Source organism: Wyeomyia smithii, chromosome 3 (genome assembly GCF_029784165.1).
Source record: "Wyeomyia smithii strain HCP4-BCI-WySm-NY-G18 chromosome 3, ASM2978416v1, whole genome shotgun sequence".
NCBI lineage: Eukaryota > Metazoa > Arthropoda > Insecta > Diptera > Culicidae > Wyeomyia > Wyeomyia smithii.
The window spans coordinates 95,788,895-95,814,424 of NC_073696.1; the positions used below are offsets into that span (position 1 = coordinate 95,788,895).

The window sequence follows — 25,530 nt, forward strand, 5'->3', positions numbered from 1 at the left end:
ATTTAAACACGCCTTTATTTGGGTTAAAACTGTCGCTAAATCTTCATAAGTAAGCGTAGCTGTTCCCAACACAACTCGCAAATGTTTTTTCATACACTTGACCGCTGCCTCCCATATACCACCCATATGGGGGGATGATGGTGTAATAAATTTCCACTTTATGCCTAAATTGCTCAGGTAGTGCTTTATGGTTTTCGCCGATCGCAGGAAACTCGATTTCATATTAATTGGACCCGCGTAGTCAACGCCGACGTTTTCGAAAACTCTACCTCCATCAGTTCTGATAGCCGGCAAGCTTCCCATAAGCTGCTTCGCTGTTTGAGCTTTCCATCTAGTACATTGTACGCAGCTATTGACGATTGAACGAATTAACGATTGGCAACCCAAAATCCAATGGCGCTGATTAAGCGTGGCTATGAGCAATGTAGGACCCGCATGTAGATTTTGCTCATGTACTGACAGCACTAATTGACGCGTAAAACGATGAAATTTTGGCAAAATTATTGGGTGTCGCCTGTCATAAGGAAGATCCGAATTCTGCAACATGCCATCAACTCGTAGTATCCCATCTGCATCAAGAAATGGATAGAGAGATTTCAGATGGCTACTAGCAGAAATTTCCAAACCACGTTGAAGATTAACGATATCTTGTTTGAAGTTATCTGCCTGTGCAACTCGCACAAAACTAAGATTCGCCTTTGCTATTTCAACAGGTGTTATTCCATCCATTACCTTTTTCGACCCATGATGCTGTGATAACATATTATTGATGAATCGAAAAACCCATCCTAGTATTCGTTGAGCAAAAGTAAGCGACGAATAACGATCCAAAACACTCCGCTCGATTTCAAACGAGCTCAACGTTTCATAAGTTGACGATTGTGCTGCCAAACAAGTTGCCGTTTTACGCTGTTCCAATAAATCATCATTTTGTACTTCAAACGAAGTCTGTGGTTTCCATGTTTCAGTTTCCTCACAAAGCCAAGGCGGTCCCTTCCACCACAAGGGATGATCTAATAATTCGTGCGGAAAAATGCCCCGCGACGCACAATCGGCTGGATTATAATTGGTTGCTACGTGATTCCACGAGTGGCGCGGTAAGAAATCTAAAATCATTGCTGTTTGATTCACTATGAAGGTTTTCCATTTCCTCGGATGACTGGACAACCATTCAAGGACAATTGTAGAATCTGTCCAAGTAAAGCAACTAACTTCTAGGTGTGTCAATGCTCCCGTGATTTTCCGCTTGAGCTCAGTGAGAAGCCGAGCCGCTTCTAACTCCAATCTGGGTAGCGATATTTGCTTAATAGGTGCTACCTTGGTTTTGCTGGCTATTAAAGATGTTTTAATTGTCCTGTCGTTCCCAATTGACCTAGCATACACAATAGCAGCATAAGCGGCTTCTGAGGCGTCAGCAAACCCGTGCAGTTCTATTTTACCACCATGATTGGCAATCCACCTTGGTAGTTTGATCGCCTCAAGTAGATGTAAATTCTCCTTTATTCTATCCCACTCGTCGTTAACCATCGTCGGAAGGAGATCGTCTCATTCCAAATCGTAGCCACAGGATTTGAAAAAGAATCTTTATACGTACTATAACCGGATATAATTGGTTGCTACGTGATTCCACGAGTGGCGCGGTAAGAAATCTAAAATCATTGCTGTTTGATTCACTATGAAGGTTTTCCATTTCCTCGGATGACTGGACAACCATTCAAGGACAATTGTAGAATCTGTCCAAGTAAAGCAACTAACTTCTAGGTGTGTCAATGCTCCCGTGATTTTCCGCTTGAGCTCAGTGAGAAGCCGAGCCGCTTCTAACTCCAATCTGGGTAGCGATATTTGCTTAATAGGTGCTACCTTGGTTTTGCTGGCTATTAAAGATGTTTTAATTGTCCTGTCGTTCCCAATTGACCTAGCATACACAATAGCAGCATAAGCGGCTTCTGAGGCGTCAGCAAACCCGTGCAGTTCTATTTTACCACCATGATTGGCAATCCACCTTGGTAGTTTGATCGCCTCAAGTAGATGTAAATTCTCCTTTATTCTATCCCACTCGTCGTTAACCATCGTCGGAAGGAGATCGTCTCATTCCAAATCGTAGCCACAGGATTTGAAAAAGAATCTTTATACGTACTATAACCGGAGCGATCCAGCCTTCTGGATCGAACAAGCGAGCTGAATCAGACAAGAGCTGACGCTTTGTGTTTAACTTGTTGACATCAAACTTAACTCGAAATTTTTTCTTTCCGAGTTAGTATTCGAGTATCTTCTTCGGGAAGCCACCAAATCTCCAAAGCTTTAACTGAATTTTCTTCTTCGGGTAGCTTTAACGGAACTGCTGCATGATTTACTTCAGTGAGAGACGCCAACAATTCTGGAACATTCGACGACCACTTTCTTAAGTTCTCGGTTAATCTCGGCTTTCAATTTAATTGCATCTTCCAGCGTATCAGCACCGGACAAAAGATCGTCCACGTAAAAATTATGTTTTATTCGGTCTGCTGCCATAGGAAATTCCGTCTGACAATCCCTTGCTGCTTGCTGCAAACATTCAATGGCCAAATAAGTAGCACAAGCTGTGCCGTATGTCACGGTTAGCAATCGATAGTGTTCGATGGGTTGATCAGTTTCTTCCCTCCACAATATTCTTTGAAAATCAGCGTCCTCTTTGTGTACCTTGACCTGGCGGTACATTTTCTCCGCGTCTGCCATAAAGGCTACGGCATATGTCCGAAATCGCGTAAGTATTGCAAAAAAATCTTCGTTGATGTTAGGTCCGACAAGCAGTCTATCATTCAGTGATATACCTGTTGTTGTTTTGCTCGACCCATCAAAAACAACGCGTAGCTTAGTGGTGGTACTTTCACTCTTCAGCACGGCGTGGTGAGGAAAATAAAATCGCTTTTCAACGGGAATATTCACCTCTTCAGGTGGCACGCGTTCCATGTGGCCAAGTTCCAGATACTCGGTCATAAATTGGCGATACAGCTTCTTGAACTCGGGGTTGACCTTGAATTTCCGTTCCATTGATTTTAAACGCTGGGTAGCCGAGATGAGCGAGTCACCAAGAGCTGGTTTTGACTCGTCGAAAGGTAGACGAACCACAAAACGACCTGCTGCGTCACGCTGGTGTGTGGAGTGAAAAAACTCAACTGCTTTAGTTTCATCTTGTGTAAGTTGTCGTAGCAAATTGACTTCTTCAACTTCCCAAAACAGTCGAAGAAGTTTATCAACATTTAACTGAGTGTGTAAATTGATAATTGACGGGTAAGAACGTAAAGCTACTGTCGCACCGATTTGACCCGCTACAATCCAACCAAATGTAGATTTCACTGCAACAGGAATGCCGTTTTCGTCGTTCAGTTTACCCTCTTCCAATATATGAAGAAACACGTCTGCACCGAGAATGAGATCTATTTTTCCCGGTTTATCAAATTCAGGATCCGCTAGCTGTAGTGACTGAAGACATTTCAAACGACGTAGATTAATTTTCTGCTCAGGAAGATTGCGTGCCAGTTTGGGCAATATATATGCTTGTGTTCGAACAACCAGATTGTAGTTGAAACGCGACGAAATGTCCAAAGCGACAACTCCTCTTGTTTCCCCCGTTGTAGTATCCGAGATACCACTCACTATAGAGATAAGTGACTTTTCACCTACGCACACTAATGAACGTGTAAACTCATGTAAAGTTGCTTTTGTTTCCTCCAAAATGTAAATCATCGCATCTCGTTGCTCCGACTTTTTAAATTTTTTACCATTTTTGGTCGATAATGTTGAGCAGCTTCCCCCGATTCATGATCACGAATGAAAAATTCATTCAGAAACGAGTTTAAAACTTATAATAAGTATTCAACTGAATATTTGTCCAGCTGCCAGAAACATAGCATAGCAAACAAAAAGGCGATTTGTAAATACTTTCCTCAACTAGGCGCACTAATACATTCGTACGTAAAAAGGTCTTTAAGATTGGCATTCTTCCGCTGCAGAGCCAAACGATTTACACAATTCTCAGTAATAAATGATACTTGTGATCCGGAATCGATCATTGCACGCGCTTTTAAAAATTGCTTTCACCCTTTGACAATAGCCGTCGGTAACACACTGACAGAGAGATGAAAACAATCCATTTTGACATTTGTTGCGCAGGATACTGCCACTTCACTTGTATGCGATGTTTTTTCATCGCCTGAACTTGATTGTTTTTCCACTGGGTTATTGCTATTAGATGTAGCAACACTGCTTGGACATAAAAGAGTGTGGTGTTTTTGCTTACACTCGGCAGTGCGGCAAACAGTCTTTGATAAGCAGGATTTAGCACAATGGTTACCTCTGAGACAATTGAAACATAGTTTCGCACGGTGCGCTAGCTCTCGTCTTTCTTGTACAGTAGCTGACTTGAATTCGTTGCACTTGTAGATGACGCGATTTTCTGAACATATTGGACAATTCTGTTCCTTCACGGATATCATACTTTTGACTTCCTTTTTGATTGTAGATTTTCTTTCATCCCTAATGAAGTCGCGCTTCGACTCATTCATCAGTCCACTGAATGCAGCACATGTCTCAAAGGCATCGCATTTTGTCTTCAGGAATTTTAGCAAATCATCGAAATGTGGATTATCGATATCAACTATATATTGAGCCCACTGCGATCGCAGGCTATCGTAAAGTTTTTTGCAAGATTATATGGATGAGCCACGGATCCCTGGTTTCATACTCCGGGCCCATAGCTTTAAGCTGACGTATAACTTCATCGGAAATTGATACGAGCTTCCTAACATTGGGCAGATTCAACGTTTTGATTACCGGTTGATCACAAAACTCCTGTATAAGCGCAGCTACAGCGAATTTCGGTTTGTCGTAATACTCGATGAGAGTATCCCATACTTCCTTGTAGTTGACATCCGTAATTTTGTATGTACTTACAAGGTTTTTGGCTTCTCCATCCAAATGTAACAACAGCAACTGCAGTTTCAGTGCGTTGGTGAGATTTTTGTTATCCACACTGCTCAAAAACAGTTCATTAAAGGATGGCCAATGTTTTCTTTCACCTTTGAAGACGGGAAGAGTGTAGGACGATAACCGGGTGTCTACTGGCTCTGCATTTTTAACTCCAAGTTGGACAGCTAACTCGTCTGCAGAAGTTGAAGCTGCAACCTGCCGGGTTAATAATGCCTGCTGTGTTTCCAGAAGCGCTCGAATCGCCTCTTCCAGTTGATTTGGATGATTTATGTATGTCGCATCACTGTTCGTGCTCCGCCGCGAGTTCAGCGATGCATCATTACCGATTGCATCATCCACTAATTGGCTTGTGAACAATCCTTTTGTCGCATAAAACAATGTTTCAAAGTCTATACGGAAATTTATAACGGAGGAGAGCTCTGCTGGATCCGAAAGATCCTCGATTTCCGTTTGAATACGATCAAAGCCTTCTTCCAGTTCATGGAGTTTACGAAGTCGATCCTTTACCTCGTACGTCGGGGCTTGCCGCTCTTTCAGTGATTTAGCACTCGCGTTTTCACGTTTTAGCCGCTCGAGGGCTAGATTCCGCTTATGAAGTAATGATTCCATAATGGCCAATTCATTATTATTCGGTTTCGAAGGACCATGTACAAAACGTAAAAGAAAACGCGTGTGTACTCAAACGCTTTTATTCTCTAAACTAACTATTTTACCGGAAACAGTGTATTTTTTTTTTGTTTTTCTCTAGTTTCTTGACTACACTCAAAATACGTGAAATTTTCTTGAAGCTGATGAAATGAAAGTGTTTCTTTTTTCGCTGGGTAATAACACTTATGCATACATTAACAACTAGGGTATACTGCACGGAATCACCTTTCTCCGGAATTCGGTCACCGAACCTCCTGAATCGCTACGATTTTGACACCCCGCTATCCACGTGGAATGTGGATGGCCCCTAATGTAATGCATAAAACATCCAGATCAAGGTAAAATCTACTCTCTGGGGCTTCGAAATTTTTAAGCTGCGAAACTCATTTCACTTGTCCTTTTCTCATTTTCACTTAACTGTCAATCTCACTCCACTCAGCAAATTTTTGTTTAAAAAAAAGAGTTTTAATAAAATGAGAAATGATATATAAAAAAATATTTTTTGGCGCAAATCTTAATTTCCCGACCATTGTGCAATATTCGACAAGGGCACAAATATATGGCGTAGAAATTAATAATTTTCAAACAGGGTGTATCACGCAAAATTCATGCTGGAATGATACTGAAGCGAAAACTACTAATGTGCTTATTAATGCATAATAGTCTCATGTAAATTATCGTCACTTTTGAGATAAATCTAAGAAATTTCTTCACATTACGTGTGCTCTCAAAAACCACAAAAAAGCTATGCTTGTTGCTAGAAAGGCGAAAAACGTGTATATTGCCAGTACTGTGTTAAAAATAAACTAAAACTAGTAAGCTATTACACAACGAAGCTGTTTGTTTGAAATACTCAATAAAATGGAATGCTTAACTTTGGTGATTAAAAATTATAAATAACACGAGAACAAATTTTCTCAAAAACAATAAGGAGTAAACTTGGATTATCCCGATTTCAAACTCCTAGTTAAGCATAGTTTACAGTTCCAAGCGGAGTGAAAAATTTGACAAGTGAAGAAGCGTTAATTTTTCCTAGCGAAATCTGTCGTGGAAACTCGGTTGTGGGCCACACAGGCATTCCACCAGCCGGCAGTTTACAGAACTGTCGGAACTGACAAAATATAAACGAGCTGGAATGTCAAGCTTTCGTTAGCTATTTCTTTTTTCACCAGTGCGTAAGCCCAAGTGAACAAGATGCGATCCGAACCCTCGATTTCGCTGGATCGAATTTGTTTACAGTTCCAAGCGAAGTGAAATTTTTGCTCAAAACAATTCACTATTTGTAATACGCATATCCAGATCACACGGTTTTCCATATCGATGTTTTGTATTCAGTAAAACATGAAGCACTATTCTCCAAACGGCGTTTCACGTTTCGTTGAAATCTTCTCCGGTGATTAATTGCAGCCAAGCAAAACGCCAGCGCTAGATATTTATGGGACAATTTGTCACCAGTGACTTACACTCGGGTAAAAGAAACGAACCATCGTGGTGTATGCGATTACCAGGGTGATCAGCTTTATTTTTTTCCTTTATTCGATAATTTCAATTAATACTTATATAAATGGTTGGTGTAACACAACGATCATTTGATTTATACAGGATGGCTAAATATTACTTTGGATTCAATTCACGAGAGAGTACTTTCAGTGAGTTTTGCATTTTACCTTCGATGATTTGCTTTGAATATGCAGGGAATAGAAATACTATCTTCTGTTCGTTTTGGCTAGTTGAAGTTATTCTCCATCGCTATCGGTATATTTGGCTGTCTTATAGTCTAGTCTTACGCAATACACTTAAGGACTAAAACTTCCGCTAAGTTATTAAATAAAATCGTTACTACAAAACAAAAAGAAATCACAGAATGCAAATGTGTTCTTACCGTAAAGTGGTTATAAAAATACTGGAAACGCTTAGACTTTCGTTGTTTAAATTTCTTTGTTAAAAATGATGAATTACAACAAGCAATTAGCACGTATGTCATATATGCAAATTCGATCTGTTCGTTCGTGTATTCTTCTAAACAATACATTGACATGTTAAGTCCACAGAGAATACCTACTCCAGAATGCGTTACATTATCGTTTAAATATTTCTTCAAAAATATACAAAAGTTTGAGACGAATGACATGATTAAATTGTGCAATGAATTTGTCGGAATACTCTCCTCTAGTCGCAGCAAACAATGGCAATAATTTACATCGATCAATTTGTTACCGTATGTCTCCTCTCCGTCATTGGGTATTATTTAGTGGGCGGGGTAAGTCACGCGTATGTTGCTGCTTGTTCAGTTGCAGATGTATTCGTCCTTTCGGACGCTGCACGTGTCACACTTAACCGAGCAGCACCAGACAAACTTGCAGTTGCACTTTTCCTCAACGTTGCGGATTCGCGTTTGGTAACCGCGGCCGCAGCACAGTAACCGGCAACCTTCGATACCGTAGGAGGTCCGATTGCAGAAGCGTCCTCTTGTGCCGAAAATACCAAAGCTATAAGTGAATAAATGCCTATAATGTTTATGCGTTGCAACATAATTGTTTCTCTTTTTTTTTTCAAGAAATAGGAGTGCTGAATTATTTACGATAGCACATTCCTCGTACCCACCTATCATTTTCCTCGCAATAATCGGGTGAATCAGCAATGTACACCAGATCGGATTTATTCACTTTTTTGTACTGCGAATCCTTTCGCTTGAGCTTCTTGATGACGCCTTTATTTTCAACCGGCTGAAAAATATTTCAGTTACAATATTGGAACGTAAAATGTAAGTGAATAATCAACCTACTTTGACTAGAGCAGCGGCATCGAACATTGAACCAAGAGTTTCTGCCATCAGTTTCATCGGTGGTAACCGTCGCCAGCAAACTCGTGTTGTACACGAGCCGGACATTCCGTGGCACTTGCATACTTTCTGCATTTTAGCTCGCAATGTCTGTAGTAACAAAAAAAAAAGGTTATTCTTAGACTGTGCCAGAAACGAAACTATGTGGAAATTAACAACAAAATTATAAGAGAAATAATAAAAGGTGTAAACTTACTTACTCTTCGAGCAGCCTCACTGTTGTGCAGATTCATCAATCCAAAGCTCGTAGAGCGATCCTCCTGCGGATCGACGAATTGTCGTGCTTGCTTGATGCCGTAGTTGACATCTTCAGAGCAGCCGCCCCAGGTCCACTTGTTGTGCTTCTTGCGCTGGATGTGGTCGCAGGTGCACATAGTCAGCTCACCTTTGGTGCAGTACCTGGTGACCGTCCAGGCCAACGAAGCTGAGTTTATAGCGCTGAGATAGGCGGTTTCGCGATTTCCTGTGATTTGTAGTCATGTCTGAGATGTCTTGTATTGAAAAAATCTTATCTACGGATTACCTTTTTCATCGAAATTGCCATAGAGGATTTCAGATCCACGCTTGACCGAACAGTTCCATCTACTGTTCTGGAAGTAGTTTTGACACTCGAATTTAGCAATATTTGCAGCATTTACGATCACCTGAGGAAACAAGAATGACTAGATAAACTCATGGCTCAAGATGAATAATTGATATCTGGATTACTCAGAACAAAACATTTGAACCACACGCAAAAGTTGGATGGTGCGAAACCTGTCGGAATAGTCGCAATGGACAAATTATCGCAAGGATCGCGGAAGGAAATCAGAGCACATGGTTTTAGTATGAAAGAATATACAAGAATGATTTTATTCAAGAAACCGGAAATATAAAAGGATGACAGTTTGTTTTCAATATCTTTACGTCGATGATGTTGTCTTTACGTCTATGATGTTGTCGCTGTGCAAGGGGCTCAACAAAACCAGTACAAAATTGTGCGTTTTTAGCGCAATTGTTGATGTAATTCGGAACCAGTACAATGATTGCGTGTAGGGCATAACGCAATTAATGCTCTAGCGTTTCTCCAATGTATTTGGCAGCTCTAAACTACTACACCTAAACAGTTTCAACTGGTATCACGCAGCATTGCAAAGCGAGCGAGAAGCAAAACCATTCTCCTCCTTTCTGCTTGAGGACGAGACATATGCTACGCATTTCAAGTCTTTTGCACACACGCTTTCGAGATACTTTTTCTTTTTCATGAATTCTTCTGAATAGCAGCAAGCACGCACCGACAGTATGAGTCAGACTAACAACACTGGTATCAAGTATGTACAGTACGGGTGTCTCGCTCATTTCGTGAAGCAACGAGATATCGCCTTGCGCGTCGCAATCCGAACCGAAAGAGAAGCGAAAGAGCAACCGCCAAATTGTATGTGACGTGTCTAGTCTTGTAGCACATACATGGAAATTCTACGAGCGAGAGAGAAATTTCTCTCGTCGCTTGAGAAAAAGCGCGTGCACAGAATGACAAATAATAATTATTCACAATTTACAAAAGTTGCCATAAAAAATCAGCAACGCTTTTGTGGCTTTGTGGAATGGAGGGTTTTACTAGTTTTGCGGTGAAGCTAGCGTTGATTACAAAATGTTGTGAACAGAATTTTGTTTCGTTTTTTTTTGCAAATCATTAAATGGTACTTTTTAACGACCAAATCCATCGAGATAAATCGATCGAGTATTATAGCTATTTAAATCTAGTGAGTTCACAAGTTATTGTTTGCTGCTTGCTCCATGAGTAGCAGTCACTAATACACTCGACGCGAGAAATAAAGTGTCGGTATATGATACATATTCTGATTTCATTTTATGTCAATGTATTCGCAGTACAACTGTTGCGTTATGCGTTTCACACATTAATTGTGCGATTTCTGTGCAACATTTGTGCGAATCGGGAAGACACAATGATTGTACAAGACTTCAACTTTTGCGTGCACTATTAGTTGAAATTGTAAGGATTTGTATATACTATTTACAAGGTACATTTTAATTAATAACATTGCCTGTCTAAACATATAAAAATGCAGTTCTGTCTGTCTCCCTGTCTGATCCATTTAAACTTGGAAACTACTGAGTCGATCGGCCTGAAAACATGTAATGTAGGAGTTTGGGGAGCCGGAATAGGTAATTAGGATAGTTCGAGACCCCGTCCTCTGGAAGGGAACTCTTCTAGAACACAATAATCCTATTAAATTTTATTGTGATCGGACTTTTTAGTTTGTATGTTATTTATCAAAATGTGAAAATCACAAATGTTCATTATCTTACAAACTACACAACCGATTTGAACAAAATTGGTTTCAAATAAATGGGCTAAAACCCCTTAACTTTCGAGGTTCAAAAGTTATGAAAAGAAACGTGTTCTGGAGACCATTTAATCTCATTCATGTTTCTCAGAGATGGCTGGACCGATTTTCATAAAATCAGTGTCATATGGAGAGTCTAGTTGCCCCATAGGACCCTATTGATTTTTTTTTTGCAATCGGACTTTTATTTTGTCTGTTGTTTGAAAATGTGCAATCCAGCTATGAAAACAATCATATTCTGAAGACTGCTTAAACTCACTCACTTTACTCAGAGATGGCTGAACCGATTTCCACAAAATGAGTGTCAAATGGAAGGTCTGGCTGCCTTATAATACCCTATTGAATTTTACTGTAATTGGACTGTAACATCGTCTGTACTGTATCAAAAGGTGAAAATCACGAATCGTCTTTATCTCAGAAACTACACAACCGATTTGAGCAATACTGATATAAGATGAACCAGAACCGGAATATTCGGCAAAGACCCAGGCGACGGCACAGCTCTCACCTCGAATGTACTGATGACGACAAAGACGAATTCTACGCGTAGTCGGAACGTTAATACGATCGCTGCCCAAAACATGATGTTAAGATTGTCATCGGGGATAACAACGCTCAGGTCGGCCAGGAGGAGGAATTTAGACCGGTAATTGGACGATGCAGCGCACACCAGCTGACAAATAAAAATGGCCTAAGACTAATTGACTAATTGCCTCCCCAGCTGGTCTCGAGGTACGATGCTGGACCAACAAGCCAGTTGCCGTAGGTTCGAGTCTCGGCTCGGGAGAGACTGTTAGTGTCAGTAGGATCGTAGCGCTAGCCCCGCAGTTGTCCTGTACACTCAACAGTTGGCTGCGAAGTCTGTGTATAGTAAACAGAAGGTCAAGTTCCGAATCGGAATGTAGCACCAAGGCTTTGCTTTGCTTTGCTTAGACTAATTGACTTCGCCGCCTCCAAGAACATGGCCATACGTAGCACCTTTTTCCAGCATAGCCTCCAACATCGGTACACCTGGAGATCACCTAACCAAACAGAAACTCAAAGCGACCACGTTTTGATAGATAGTCGGTACTTTTCAGACATTATCGACGTCAAAACACATCGGGGCGCTAACATCGACTCGGATCACTACCTAGTGATGGTAAAGATACGCCAAAAACTATCCGTTGTGAACAGCATACGGTACCGTTGCCCGCCAAGGTATAATCTCGCGCGGTTGAAGCAACCCGAAGTCGTCGAAAACTACGCGCTTTCTCTTAAAGCTGCACTGCCAGAACAGGACGACCTGGAAGAAGCCCCTCCAGAGGCCTGCTGGAATACCGTCAAATCAGCCATCATCAGCGTAGCAGAGAACGTAACGAATGGTTTGACGAGGAATGTCGGCAGATATTGGATGAAAAGAACGCACGTGGAGCGGTACAAACAGAAACGGAAACAGCAAACCCAACTCTTCCAGGAAAAAGCGCCACCAGGAGGAGGAGGAGTGCGAAGAACTACAACAGCTGTACCGCTTTCATGAAACACGAAAGTTCTATCAGCGATTCAACGAATCCCGCAAAGGCTTCTTTCCGCGAGCCGAAATGTGCAGGGATAAGGAGGGATATATCTTGACGGATGATCGTGAGGTGATCGAAAGGTGGAGACAGCACTTCGATGAATATCTGAATGGCGTACAGGCAGGAGACCAGAACAGCGACGCAGGAGACTCTGTCGGTGCAGCAAGCAACGGAGATGTACCACCCCCATCGAAAAGCGAAGTTAATGATCCTATCCAACGGCTTAAGAACAACAAGGCAGCCGGAAAGGACGGTATCGGAGCGGAGCTTCTCAAGATGGGCCCCGGCAAGTTGGCCAGTTGTCTGCATCGACTGATTACTGAGATTTGGGAAACGGAATGCCTACCGGAGGAGTGGAACGATGGGGTTATTCGCCTTATCTACAAGAAAGGCGACAAGCTAGATTGTGAAAACTACCGAGCGATCACTATCCTGAATGCCGCCTACAAAGTGATATCCCAAATAATTTTCCAGCGGCTGTCACCACTAACCAACAGATTCGTGAGAAGTTACCAGGCCCGCTTCATGAAGGGTCGGTCCACAACGGACCAAATCTTTACTCTGCGGCAGATTCTCCAAAAATGCCGCGAATACAGAGTCCCTACGCATCATCTCTTCATCGACTTCAAAGCCGCTCGACGAAAACGGCTTCCTCGGGAAGCTTACCAGACTGATAAAGGCTACGATGGAGAATGTGTAGTGTTGTTTGAGAATTTCGGGTGGTCTATCCGACCCATTCGGATCCCGCAGAGGACTTCGACAAGGTGATGGTCTTTCCTGTCTGCTGTTCAATATTGCGCTAGAAGGTGTTAAGAGACGAGCGGAAACAGACACGCGGGGTACGATTTTCGTTAAATCCGGTCAATTAATCTGCGGATGACGTGGACACTGTCGGTAGAACATTTGAGGCGGTGGCGGATCAGTACACCAGACTAAAATGGTTTCATGGATGTTCCCTTAATATGAATTATAAGAAAGCAGCATATGTGAATCAATTCTGTTGCTCGACAATCAAGAAAGTCATTGCACTTTGAACCAATCAAATATTGCCGAGAAAATGACATAGTTCTTGTTTCCTTCCCCCCTCATTGTCATCTTCAGAATTGAATTTGAAATAAAAGGATAACCTTTAAGGTTTGTAATGCATCTGATCTCAGTCTCTGCTTATATGGAAGAAATAGTTGAAAAACATAAAATTTTCATTAATCTAAAAAAAGTTTTTCTTCACTATCCGAAAGTGCCCCAGGACTGTCCGAAACTACACAACACACGTTCCCAGATCGACTTGAACTGTCCTACAGTACGGTCGCATTTTACCAACAGCTCGAGGCTAAGTCTTAGACTACCGAGAGACATTGAAATTTTGTTTTTCGCTTTCAACAGGCAATCTTCTTGAAAGACTACCTGTTGAAACGCAAAGTAATAAATTTGTTTTTAACGTTAACGAGTGTTTAGTGAGTAAATTTGGTTTGAGATATTTCTAATTAAATTCTATAGTGAAGTGAAAGTGTAGTGAAGTTTTCCAGTTATGCCTGGAAAAAATAAAAAAACTCGCTTTGATGCGGCTTCAAGGAAACGTGAGGCATCTCCTCCAAGTGACACTGAAATTTCGACTAACAGGTATGATATTCTTTCTTCCGTTGGGGATCAAGAAATTCAAACTTCTCATACTGAGCATAAAGCCGTTATGGAGAAGGTTAAAGTTCCACCTATTGTGGTATATGTAGCAAATTTTAAAGCATTTCGATCAGAGCTTTCATCGTTTCTGTCGAATGTGAAAGTTAATTTTCAAATTGGCCGCCAAGGCGAAATTCGTATTTTGGCCGAATCTCTTGATGGCCATAAACATCTTTTACAGTATTTGACTGAAAAGATGTATAAATTTTATTCTTTTGATGCCAAAAACGAGAGACCGTTTAAGGCTGTTTCGAAAGGTCTTTCAAATGACCAAACTATTGAGGAAATTAAAGAATGTTTGTCAGAATCACTTGGTTTTGCTCCCAACGAAGTGATTTTGATGAAACGAAAGGCAAATGCCAAAATTAATCAAACTGGAATACACCAGGAAAATTACTTAGTACATTTTGATCGTACCAAAGTAAATAATTTGAAATGTTTGGAAAAAGCACGTGTTTTATTTAACGTGCGAATAAAGTGGGAAAATTTCAAGAGACATGGAGAAATCCATAATCTTACTCAATGTCGGAATTGTCAAGCCTATGGTCATGGAACTCGAAACTGCCATATGGCAGTAAAATGTATGATTTGTGGTGACACTGGTCACACGAAAGATATCTGCCCCGTGAAAGAGACCACTAATAGTTTCAAATGTGTAAATTGTGGGGGAAATCACAAATCTAATTTCTTTAATTGTCCTGTAAGGTCAAAAATTATTGCTTCTAGACAACGTAGGAATTCTAAACAACCTGTTGTCAATGTGGGTATACAAAAGACTTTCGATACTGTTCAGGCATCACCAACACTTTCATTAGCAGGTGTGCCTGTAGGTAATAATTTAAATTCAGATAACAAATTTCAGACAAAAAATCCTGTTCAGGCAACACCAGGCTGTTCATATGCCAGTGTCCTTACAGGTAATCGGTTATCGTGTTTGGTGCTGAAAAGTCAGCCAGTATTGATTTAGGTAGTCCAACTCCAGAAAAGATTGAATACCTACAGCAATCCATGTTGCAGCTAATGTCCGTTTTGTTGAACTGTAACTCGATGTACGAGGCTGTTCAAGAAGGTATAAAATTTACAACTAATATTGTTATGAAATTGAAATTCAGCAATGATTTTAAATAATGCTGTAAATTTTCTAAATTGGAATGCTCGCTCTTTAAAAGCGAAAGAGGATGAATTTTTCAATTTTTTAACAGTCCACGATGTGCATATTGCAGTTGTGACTGAAACGCTTTTAAAGCCAAATATTAAACTAAAAAAGAATCCAAATTACATGGTTCATAGGTTTGATAGAATTGATGTTGCCGGTGGTGGAGTTGCAATAGTTATCCACCGTCGAATAAAACATCGTGTTTTACCCCATCTTGAAACCAAAGTTATCGAGAGTTTGGGAATTGAAATTGAAACAAGTATGGGCATTTTATTTATAGCCGCAGTGTATTTGCCTTTTCAATGCACTGGTGAGCGAAAAAATTATTTCAAGGGAGATTTGCAAAAACTCACAAGAAATAAATCTAAATTTTTAATCATCGGTGATTTTAATGCGAAACATCGATCTTGGAATAATGCTCAAAGCAATTCCAATGGAAAAATATTGTTTAATGATTGCTCGGCTGGATTTTATTCAGTTTTATTTCCAAATGGTCCTACATGTTATTCTTCTATTAGGAATCCATCTACAATTGATTTGGTACTAACAAATAAAAGCCATTCATGCAGTGATTTATTAACTCATGCTAACTTTGATTCTGATCATCTTTCCATAACATTTTCTATTTCCCATGAAACTATTTTAAATCCCACTAGATCTGTGTTAAATTATCACAAGACTAATTGGGATAGATATCGTTCTACGATCGAAGAAAATTCGAATGATGATATTATTTTACAAAATAGTGCTGACATTGACAGAGCATTAGATAATTTTAGCAGCTTAATACTCAATGCCCGGAATTTATCAGTTCCTAAGGCTCGAGTGAAATTTAATGCACCATTTATTGACAGTGAACTTCAACTTCTTATACGTTTGAAGAACATACGGAGACGTCAATACCAAAGATCTCGTGATCCTGCTTTGAAAATTATTTTTCAAGAATTACAAAAGGAAGTTAAACATAGATTCACTCTCTTGCGAAATGAGAATTTCATGAGAGAAGTTGAACAACTAAAACCTTATTCAAAACCTTTCTGGAAACTTTCGAAAGTTCTTAAGAAACCTTCGAAGCCCATTCCAGTCCTTAAAGATGGTGATTGCATTTGTCTAACGAATGAACAAAAATCTCAAAAACTTGCTCAGCAGTTTGAGAGCGTTCATAACTCCAATTTGAACGTAGTAAGTCCTATTGAAAATGAAGTGAACCTAAAGTATGATCAGATCACCACCCAAGAATTTCTTTCTGAAGAGGTATTGGAAACAAACTTGAATGAGGTGCGAACTATTCTCAAAAAATTCAAAAACATGAAAGCACCAGGAGATGATGGGATTTTCTATATCCTTATTAAAAGACTTCCCGAAAACTCTTTAAATTTCTTGGTAAAATTTTTTAACAGATGCTTTGCACTAGCACATTTTCCTACGAAATGGAAAAATGCCAAAGTTACTCCAATTTTAAAACCCGAAAAGAATCCAGCTGAGGCATCAAGTTATCGACCAATTAGTTTACTTTCCTCTATTAGCAAACTTTTTGAAAGAATAATTCTCAATAGAATGATAACACATATTAATGAGAACTCAATTTTTGCAAATGAGCAGTTTGGTTTTCGCCATGGGCATTCCACTACTCATCAGTTACTTAGAGTAACAAATATGATTCGAACTAATAAATCTGAAGGCTATTCGACTGGAGCTGCGCTTCTAGATATAGAAAAGGCATTCGACAGTGTTTGGCATAAAGGTATGATAGCTAAAATGTCAAATTTCAGTTTCCCGCTTTACCTTACAAAAATGATACAAAGTTATTTAACTGACCGCACTCTTCAGGTTAACTATCTAAATGGTAAATCTAATAGATTGCCTGTTAGAGCTGTATCTTGGGCCCAATCTTATATAACATTTTTACTTCTGATCTTCCTGATTTACCACCAGGTTGTGAGAAATCTCTGTTTTGTGACGATACAAGCATCTCCGCAAAAGGAAAAAGCCTTTGTGTTATATGCAGTCGGCTACAAAAAAGTTTAGATATATTTTCTTCATACTTGCAGAAATGGAAGATTTCCCCTAATGCTTCTAAAACACAGTTAATTATTTTTCCTCATAAGCCAAGAGTTTCATTTCTAAAACCCACCCATAACCACGTTATTAAGATGAACGGTGTGGTCTTAAATTGGTCTGATCAAGTTAGATACTTGGGGCTAATTTATGATAAGAATCTTACTTTCAAGGAGCACATTGAAAATATCCAGTCAAAGTGCAATAAGTATATCAAATGTTTATATCCTCTTATCAACAGGAATTCTAGACTTTGTCTCAAGAATAAACTGTTAATTTACAAACAAATTTTTAGGCCAGCAATGTTATATGCAGTTCCCATCTGGACAAGTTGTTGTACAACCAGGAAGAAGACACTTCAAAGGATTCAGAATAAACTTTTGAAAACGATTTTGAAGCGTCCTCCCTGGTTTAGCACGAACGAGCTACATAGGCTCACTAATGTAGAAACATTAGAAGATATGTCAAGCCAAATTATCAACAAATTCCGACAAAAATAGTTGCAATCCTCAATTGCAACGATTAGCTCACTTTATAGTCAGTAAGATAGTTTTAAGTTTATTTTAAGTTTTGTTTTATTTCTTTTTTTTTCCTTGACAAATAGGTTTAATAATTTTCCTACAATTACATTAACTTAACTGCGAAAGCTAATAACATTCAATAATATAAAAAAGCGTACAAATACATATATATATATATATATATATATATATATATATATATATATATATATATATATATATATATATATATATATATATATATATATATATATAATAGTGTTGGAATGTCACCATTTGTGGCAGAACACACAATACTAATTCTGAATAGATATTAGTACATAAATAAATCATTACAAACATTCCCCCCCTATTAAAAAAAAAACTACACAACACACGGGGCACATTCGGACAAAAAAGCCAATTTGAAAAATTCAAATAAACCAATCAAAATCGCATCACCACACACTACTAACACTCTTATATGATACTTTAATGTCCAAGTAACAGGCAGGATTAATTCAGATTTTTTTTTTGAGTTAACAAAAAAATATTAAAAATCAAAATAGAAAAAGTGTCCGAAACTGCTCTCCTATACAATAAGGTCTTTTTTACACGGTTTTATTTTATACGGTTTTTTACGATGGTTTCCATATAACGCAGGTTTTTTATGTCGTTTTTTTTTAAATAACGCGTTTTTTGTTACGATTTTTCGTCCTTGCGTAAAACAGTAAGTTACAGTAAGTAACAGCAACGGTAACAGACTACAGTAGGGTATTTGTTACACATTTTCATTTTTACACTTTTTTCTACGCGATTTTTTTTACGCACCTGCAAATCGTTGGACGACGCTAAGCATTTGAGTTTGGAAACTTTCAAAGAACGTCACTTTCAGGTTCAGGTTTCAGGTTGTCAAACTGATTCTCTAACTCTCTTCAGTAGCCTCTTTACAGCTTTCTGTGTAAGCTAGACTGTGCTACTCGACCATCCTTCAGAATATACCGCATTATAATCAACCAATAGGGGTAATTAGGGATAATTTGGTATTAGGTTGTGTTTTTTTCTAATAAACTTCAATGAATAAACTTCTCCATGACAACACAAGACTACTACACTTGGGTAAAAAGTAGTCACATAGGCATTGTCACATATAGAGGATCGGTTTATTAAAAATATATTAAAAAAAAACATATCAATTTCGCAACACATGCTTTGTTAAAGCTAGTATTTATTTGATATGGAAGCTTTACTTTTTGTGTGCTCGTTATGTACATTTGTTTTGCTTATTGTCTCAAGTAAAAGATTTTTGAAAGCTGTTCTTTACGATCTAAATGACAATAGCTAAAATAAACACAATCACATTGCATGCAATATTGCCCAAAACATGCACGCTAGCGATTCATTTTTCCGTTTTTGTTCTCCCTTTGAGCACGGTGCAAAAATTTCCAGCCTCAGGCAGTTCCAAAATTTAATATTCTTTTGGTATTATGTACTAGAACTGCTTGATTAAGGCCAGTTTTAATATTTTTCGTGCATCTGAAATACCGAGCGTTTAGGAGAAAAGTTTTTCAGCTTGCAATTTTTGGGGGTGGTAAATTCAAGGTTTTTTCAACTATCATTTCGCGAATGTGATGTAGTGAATTCTCAATACTATCTTGCAGTCTTCTTCCTGAATACCGGTTGAGTCCCAATTAATTAGCATATTTCTATATGTAATGTGTATTCGTTTATAACGTTCCGCATTAACTGTATTATACAAATTGCCGCCGTAATATGTTATTGCTCAGTATATTTCACCGTAGCTTGGCTACACGAAGGATCCGAATCATTTTCATAAAAAATCGAAACAGATTGTGCCAATGTACAACCAAATCGTAAAGCTAAAAGTATACGTATGATATGGCCAAAAAAGTGTACTAAGAAATCGTTTTCTTCCCTTACCTTCAGCAGTTCCGGATTATTGTAGCAGATTTCCCGCTGATGCTGTGTGAAGAAAGTGTTGTCATTGCAGATTTCGAAACTCCGGTTATCGCGGTGGAAATGCTTAACGTCCAACGAAAGGTCAGCCACACGCCACCAGCTGCCACTGGTGAATCCATTAAAATACACGAGCAGAACCAACAGTAGCTGAACTGTCTTCCACTGCACTGCGCGGCTGCTGCGTACTTTTGCTCTTGGCCAACTGCGGAACTGGAACGATGCCGTTAGAATGTCGGATAATCGGAAGCAAAAGGGACTTTTATGCTTCACCATTTTCCTCTCGTACAGCTCTCATCGGGTATTAATTATCTGCCATCTAACCCTGCAAAGAATCGGATAAACAGTTCCGATTACAGTATTGAGTTTAACTTGAATATATAATTATTGTTTTAGATTCTGTTGATCATCAAATCAATCTTCAAGGACTTCGTCGTAAAATTTTAGTGTGAAATCAGAGCAACAAAAATTAAACGGTTAACTCATAAAAAATGCCTGTTTATAATCAATTTTCCCGGTTTATATCAGTAAACACAATTTAGATGCTGTTTTGTTTAAACTTCCTATAAATAATTGTGTTCTCAAGAAGTGGCAAAAATAAGAAATACGCCGAATTTTAAAACGGTAAATAAAGTTAAATTACGCTTCGGAGCGAAAATTGGAATTACACTGCACGGTAGGCACTCATGGAAGGAGAAACAAACAGTGCTTCGTATCTTTCACCGGAAAGAAAATATCAGATTTCAGTAAAAATCAGCCGGCAGCACCAAAGCAACGCAGATATTTAGATAGGGCCACGAGAAGAGGATAATTCCTGGAACGACTGTGATTATAAATGAAAGTTGAATGACTGTGAAGGAGACGATGAAATAAATGTGCTTTTATTGGCGCACAAAAGGCTTCATTATTTTCGCCAGTTCTAGAAGCAACAACAAAAAAAGTTACGCGATACACAGACTATGGGCTCGTAACATGCTGTGGATGATTATCCGACAGTACCTTAAACATAAGTGCCTATCTTTTTTTTTTCCTGCCTGTTGCTGAGGAATAATGAGGAATTAAGCGATTCAAGACGAAGATTAAGCGGTGATAATTATGTTTATAGCTGCAATTATTCAATATAATTTAATTGTGTAATGTTTTGCGAGAAATTTTCTGTTTCAGGCGATATTTTTCATTACACAGTACAGCAAAATGAATTTCTTAGGAGCATCGGTTTTCACGCGGTACGCTTTTATTATTTTTTTCAGAATCTGAGGTAAAATTTTGAAATCAAATCCCTAAATATTTACTTATTTTTCCTGACCGTCTAATTCTATTTTTGTTTTCTAATTTATAATCCTAATTAGCACTTTTTTAACGCGACACATATCCCTTGAATAAAAAGCAACTCGAATGTACTCCGAAATATTGAAATGAAATGATTGAATGAATCCAATTAAAATTCTGCCTTAATCCTAAGAACCTTGTTAATTAGGTATTAATTAGACGAGTAAAATCAACAGTGTATTTTTACCAAAATTAAGATTCCACAAAAATGTACGATTGGGTAAAATTCAAAAAAAAATAATCGGGAAATGTATTGCCAAAATAAAGACAACAATACTTAAACTAGGCTTCTCACGGAAAATTAAGAACTCAGATTTTTAGGAGCTGACAGATAACTCAGATAATTTATCTACAAGGGTGTTTAGTTTTCTGGGCATTATTCAAGCACAAAAATCCGTAAATGATCATCCACATGATCATTTTTGAAACATTCCGATTTTTCGTTGTGATTAGTTTAGAATTGCTAAAATATTTAACTTAAATTCATTTAATAACTTCAGTTCTACGCTGAACGATTTAAAGTTTTTTGAAGCAAGTGATGTTCGAGGAAATGAGTAAAATTTATTAAGTTCTTTCCGGGAAAGTTCGTAATTTTCTAATTTATTGGTTTGCAGCATTTTTCAATAATTCGCCGCTCTTATACCCAGATTCCGGACTACATTGTGAAACATAACGACGATCGCTGATCGGAAGCATAACGCTCTGAGCGAATTGACTCATACGAATAGAAAGTACATTGTTATTTATTTATTAAATAAACACCTATCTATAACTTTTTTGTTCAATACCTTCTACAACTGATTCACTGCTGCAAGATGACTGTACGGGCCGCTTTGCAGCACAGGCAAACGCTTGAAAAGAAGGAGGAACTTTCGCTGGTTTGCAATAGATTAACAGGCGAGGCAGGCATTTCTATCCAATCCAACGATTCGATTTTATTTCGCAGCTTGTGAAATGACCATCTGAAATAATGTACAAACCATACCGAACCGGTAGTGGACTGTCCATATGAACAGCATCGGGGGTCGTTAATTGGATTGAATTATTTGCTAGAGATTGGTTTTGCTAGAAGCACTGTTATAAATTTTATGGGACCTGCGTACGGCTTTCAACCAATGAGGATCGATTTGAAACAGATCCAGCTAGCAGCGGTGTGGTGGGTATATTTTCCGACTGTCAATTGCTGTGTATCCTATAGTTGTGCATGGCGGAGACTAGAGATGGTCGGGTACGGGTATTTTTACCCGATACCCGTACCCGACCCGTACCCGACGGGTTCGGGTCGGGTTTCGGGTCGGGTTTCGGGTTACGCCAAAAAATATTTTTCGGGTTCGGGTCGGGTACGGGTAATTTAAAAACCAAGGCTTCGGGTTCGGGTCGGATACGGGTTTGAAAAATTCTCAACTGGTCGGGTACGGGTCGGGTACGGGTAATTCGATTTTCGTGCATTATGAGAATTTAATTATTAACTTTTCTAGCCTAGGTGTTTTAGCATAGTCTTGGTCTGGGAGGGAGAAACGGATACGAAGCAGCACGAAGTTACATCGGTAACGGTATTATTGATTTTTATAGAAAAATGATTGCATTTTGCTCGACCGTGGACTTATTCGAAAAATACTTATTATGATACTATAACTTCATCATAAGTAAAGCAAATAGTATGCTGGGCTTTGCTAAGCGGTTCAACCACAATTTTCAAGACCCGTATACTATCAAACTATTGTATATTACATATGTTAGACCTATTGTAGAATATTGTAATCTTATATGGATCAGTCCAAAAACAACTCCTTCTTAACGCGCTTCGCAACTTGAAATGGACTGCATTTCCTCTGTCATCGTACGAAGCACGTTGCATGCTCATTAATCTGCAAATACTTAAACAACGCCACGAATTTGCAATGCTATTCTTCGTCAATGACATTATTTCAATTCGTATAGACTCATCTGCATTACTATCACAACTCAGCTTTAATACACCTTCACGGCATCTTAGAACGGGAAAACTTTTTTTCAGAAAAACATTGCAGAACTAATTATGCAAAAAATGGTCCCATAAATCGAATGATGTGTCAGTATAATCAACATTGTAAAACCATTGGCATAACAATGTCAAAAAAAAAAAAAAAGAAATTAAAAACTGTCTGAAATACACTAGAAATATTTAGCTCGTAACAAGAACATTGTAAACACTATAAATAATAATTGTATGAAATATTTATGTAATCTACATTTGCTTGACGATATAAATAAACAATTAAAAATAAAAAAATAACATCCACACAAGCAATGAAATTAACAATATTTTCTGAAACATAATATTTCTGTCCTTTGGTAAGCTACGAGTTTTGAAAGTTTGCCGATTTTTTTAAAAGCATTTTTGTTGTTTAAACGTGTAAGCAATGTTTGCAAATAAACTCTTTTTGGCAGACCTCCTACGTAATTATTACTCGGGTATCAATGTTTCGATAATTTTTTAGTGTTTCGATAATTTTTTAGTGTAGTATTCGTTTCTCCCTCCCAGGTCTTGATTTGCACTGTGACCAGGGATGCCGCATGTACAGAAATATCTGTGTTATACCGAATTTTAGATTCCTGATTGCTACGATGTGCACATGAAACTCGTCCTTAATTTAAACTCTACCAGACATGCATTTTTCACCATTGTTGTGCGAGTTGTGCTAGTAGGGTAAATTAACAAAATAAAAGTTTTCAGCTATTTATATGAATCATACGTATGCATACAAAATAAATAATTGAAATCCTTGATCAATTTTAATATGAGGTAACTAACGGAACCCAAATTATCCGTACACTGTTATGAATAGTTATTTTGCTGCGTGATAAAAATGATCAAATTTTTAAACATCAGACGAACGGACGTTCTCAGTGACAGATGCTACGCTGGATTCTGGGAGCACCAATACATCGCCTGGAGCTCTGGTTCATTGACATTCGTTCACTTGAACACTCGGGTCTAGCCCAACTCTGGCCATTATCTCGAGAAACCCCATATGACAATCAGTGCATAAAATGTACGAGGTAATCAGGTAATTAAAAAAAAAATAATATAAAAATCCAGGACGGGTCGGGTACCGGTAATTTCGGGTTATTTTTCTTTCGGGTACGGGTAGTTGAAAACAAACTTTTTCGGGTTCGGGTCGGCTACGGGTATTTCAAACAAACCCGACTTCGGGTTCGGGTCGGGTACGGGTTTGAAAATTCTCGATGAGTCGGGTACGGGTCGGGTACGGGTAGCAAATTTCCCATACCCGACCATCTCTAGCGGAGACTTTAAATGACAACTAGCCGTGCGGTTGGAGAATAATTGCGCAATGAGTCGGAAACCTTCATCTCAGACGTTTATGAGTGCAGTGAGCCTTACATCGCCGGGAGGTTGGTGGAAATAGGAATGAGGCGTGCAAGCCCGACATAATTAAGCCGCAATATATTTTTTCGTTCGCTCAGCACGTTGATTCAATGCAAACAGTGTCGATAGTAGGAGATATTGGGTTTATCAGATGTTGTTTCGTCCTCAGGAATCGAAAATATCCCACTTACGCAACAATATTTTGTTGGTTGAGTCTAAAAGCTTAATTCGCGTATTTTTTTAAATTATTTATTTTAGATTATTGACAGTATCGATTTGTTAATTCCAAATTTTTAACAGGGTAAACAGATCGATTTTCAGCCGCATCAACGATAAGCAAGTAACCGTAGTACATAAGGGAGCTCCGTAGCCGCAAGGCTACAGAGTCCGCTTTGAAAAGCGGGTGGTCGTCGATTCGAATCTTACTAGAATCAGGCCATTTGGTTGTCAAAGGACTTTAGCATGGGTTTATTCTCAGGCTCCCCATCACGTACCTTTCCTTCAATCTGAATTCTACAGTGCCCCTGTTGACTCTCCTTAAAACAAAAAAAAGTCCCTATTATGAAAAAATGGTATGAGTAACGTATGCAAGTTCTCTCCAGGGAATTGTAATTAGGCGATATTGTTAGAATGGACAGAGGCTCGGTATAGTAGAGCAGTATGCTTGAAACAGGAAGGTAAAACTTACAAACAAGCATGGATATGAAAGACAAGCGTATCACTTATCTCAATAGTGATACTGCCAATTATATGAAGTGCAGAGTACAGAAAACACCTGGGCAAAATCACAATAGATCTAATCTCTGGTCGCAGTGATGAGTCCACACAGAAAAAAACCGTAATACATTTCAGCATAACTTAGACCGTCTTGCTTGTATACTTTATCAATATTATTTTAATTTAAAAAATTTTTTGCACGCAAAACCTACTAGTTATAACGTTTGCGGTAAAAAAATGGACATTTTTCAGATGGTGATGAAAAAAACTAAGACAGATAATTGACTTGGAGAAATTCTCCATGGAAGGTTATCATGTTAGCTTCCTCGCAAAAAAATATTACGTTCTTGCGTGCGGCCTTCCGGTAGTTAACCGGAACAATCG

The 25,530-nt window shown here is 38.7% G+C and overlaps 2 protein-coding genes across 6 annotated transcripts in view; both read right to left on the reverse strand.

The window, feature by feature from the left end:
- Window positions 1–2,355: 2,355 nt before the first annotated feature.
- Window positions 2,356–5,577, reverse strand: LOC129728426 (uncharacterized). The gene is made up of 3 exons (XM_055686864.1): window positions 4,724–5,577; window positions 4,334–4,665; window positions 2,356–3,635 (listed from the first exon to the last, which is right to left on the reverse strand). The coding sequence occupies exons 1-3, from the start codon at window positions 5,575–5,577 to the stop codon at window positions 2,356–2,358; spliced, it is 2,466 nt and encodes an 821-aa protein (XP_055542839.1).
- Window positions 5,578–7,105: 1,528 nt separating this feature from the next.
- LOC129730913 (protein Wnt-1-like) overlaps window positions 7,106–25,530 on the reverse strand; it is a 62,217-nt gene continuing 43,792 nt past the window's right edge. For all 5 annotated transcript variants that reach the window (XM_055690516.1, XM_055690519.1, XM_055690517.1 and 2 more), the window contains exons 3-8: window positions 19,695–20,055; window positions 8,982–9,102; window positions 8,659–8,921; window positions 8,402–8,548; window positions 8,221–8,342; window positions 7,106–8,105 (exon numbers count right to left, since the gene is read on the reverse strand). In XM_055690516.1, the coding sequence (XP_055546491.1) occupies window positions 7,904–8,105; window positions 8,221–8,342; window positions 8,402–8,548; window positions 8,659–8,921; window positions 8,982–9,102; window positions 19,695–20,006 (1,167 nt within the window). In that variant the 5' untranslated portion in view covers window positions 20,007–20,055 and the 3' untranslated portion in view covers window positions 7,106–7,903. The remainder of the gene's footprint in view (window positions 8,106–8,220; window positions 8,343–8,401; window positions 8,549–8,658; window positions 8,922–8,981; window positions 9,103–19,694; window positions 20,056–25,530) is intronic.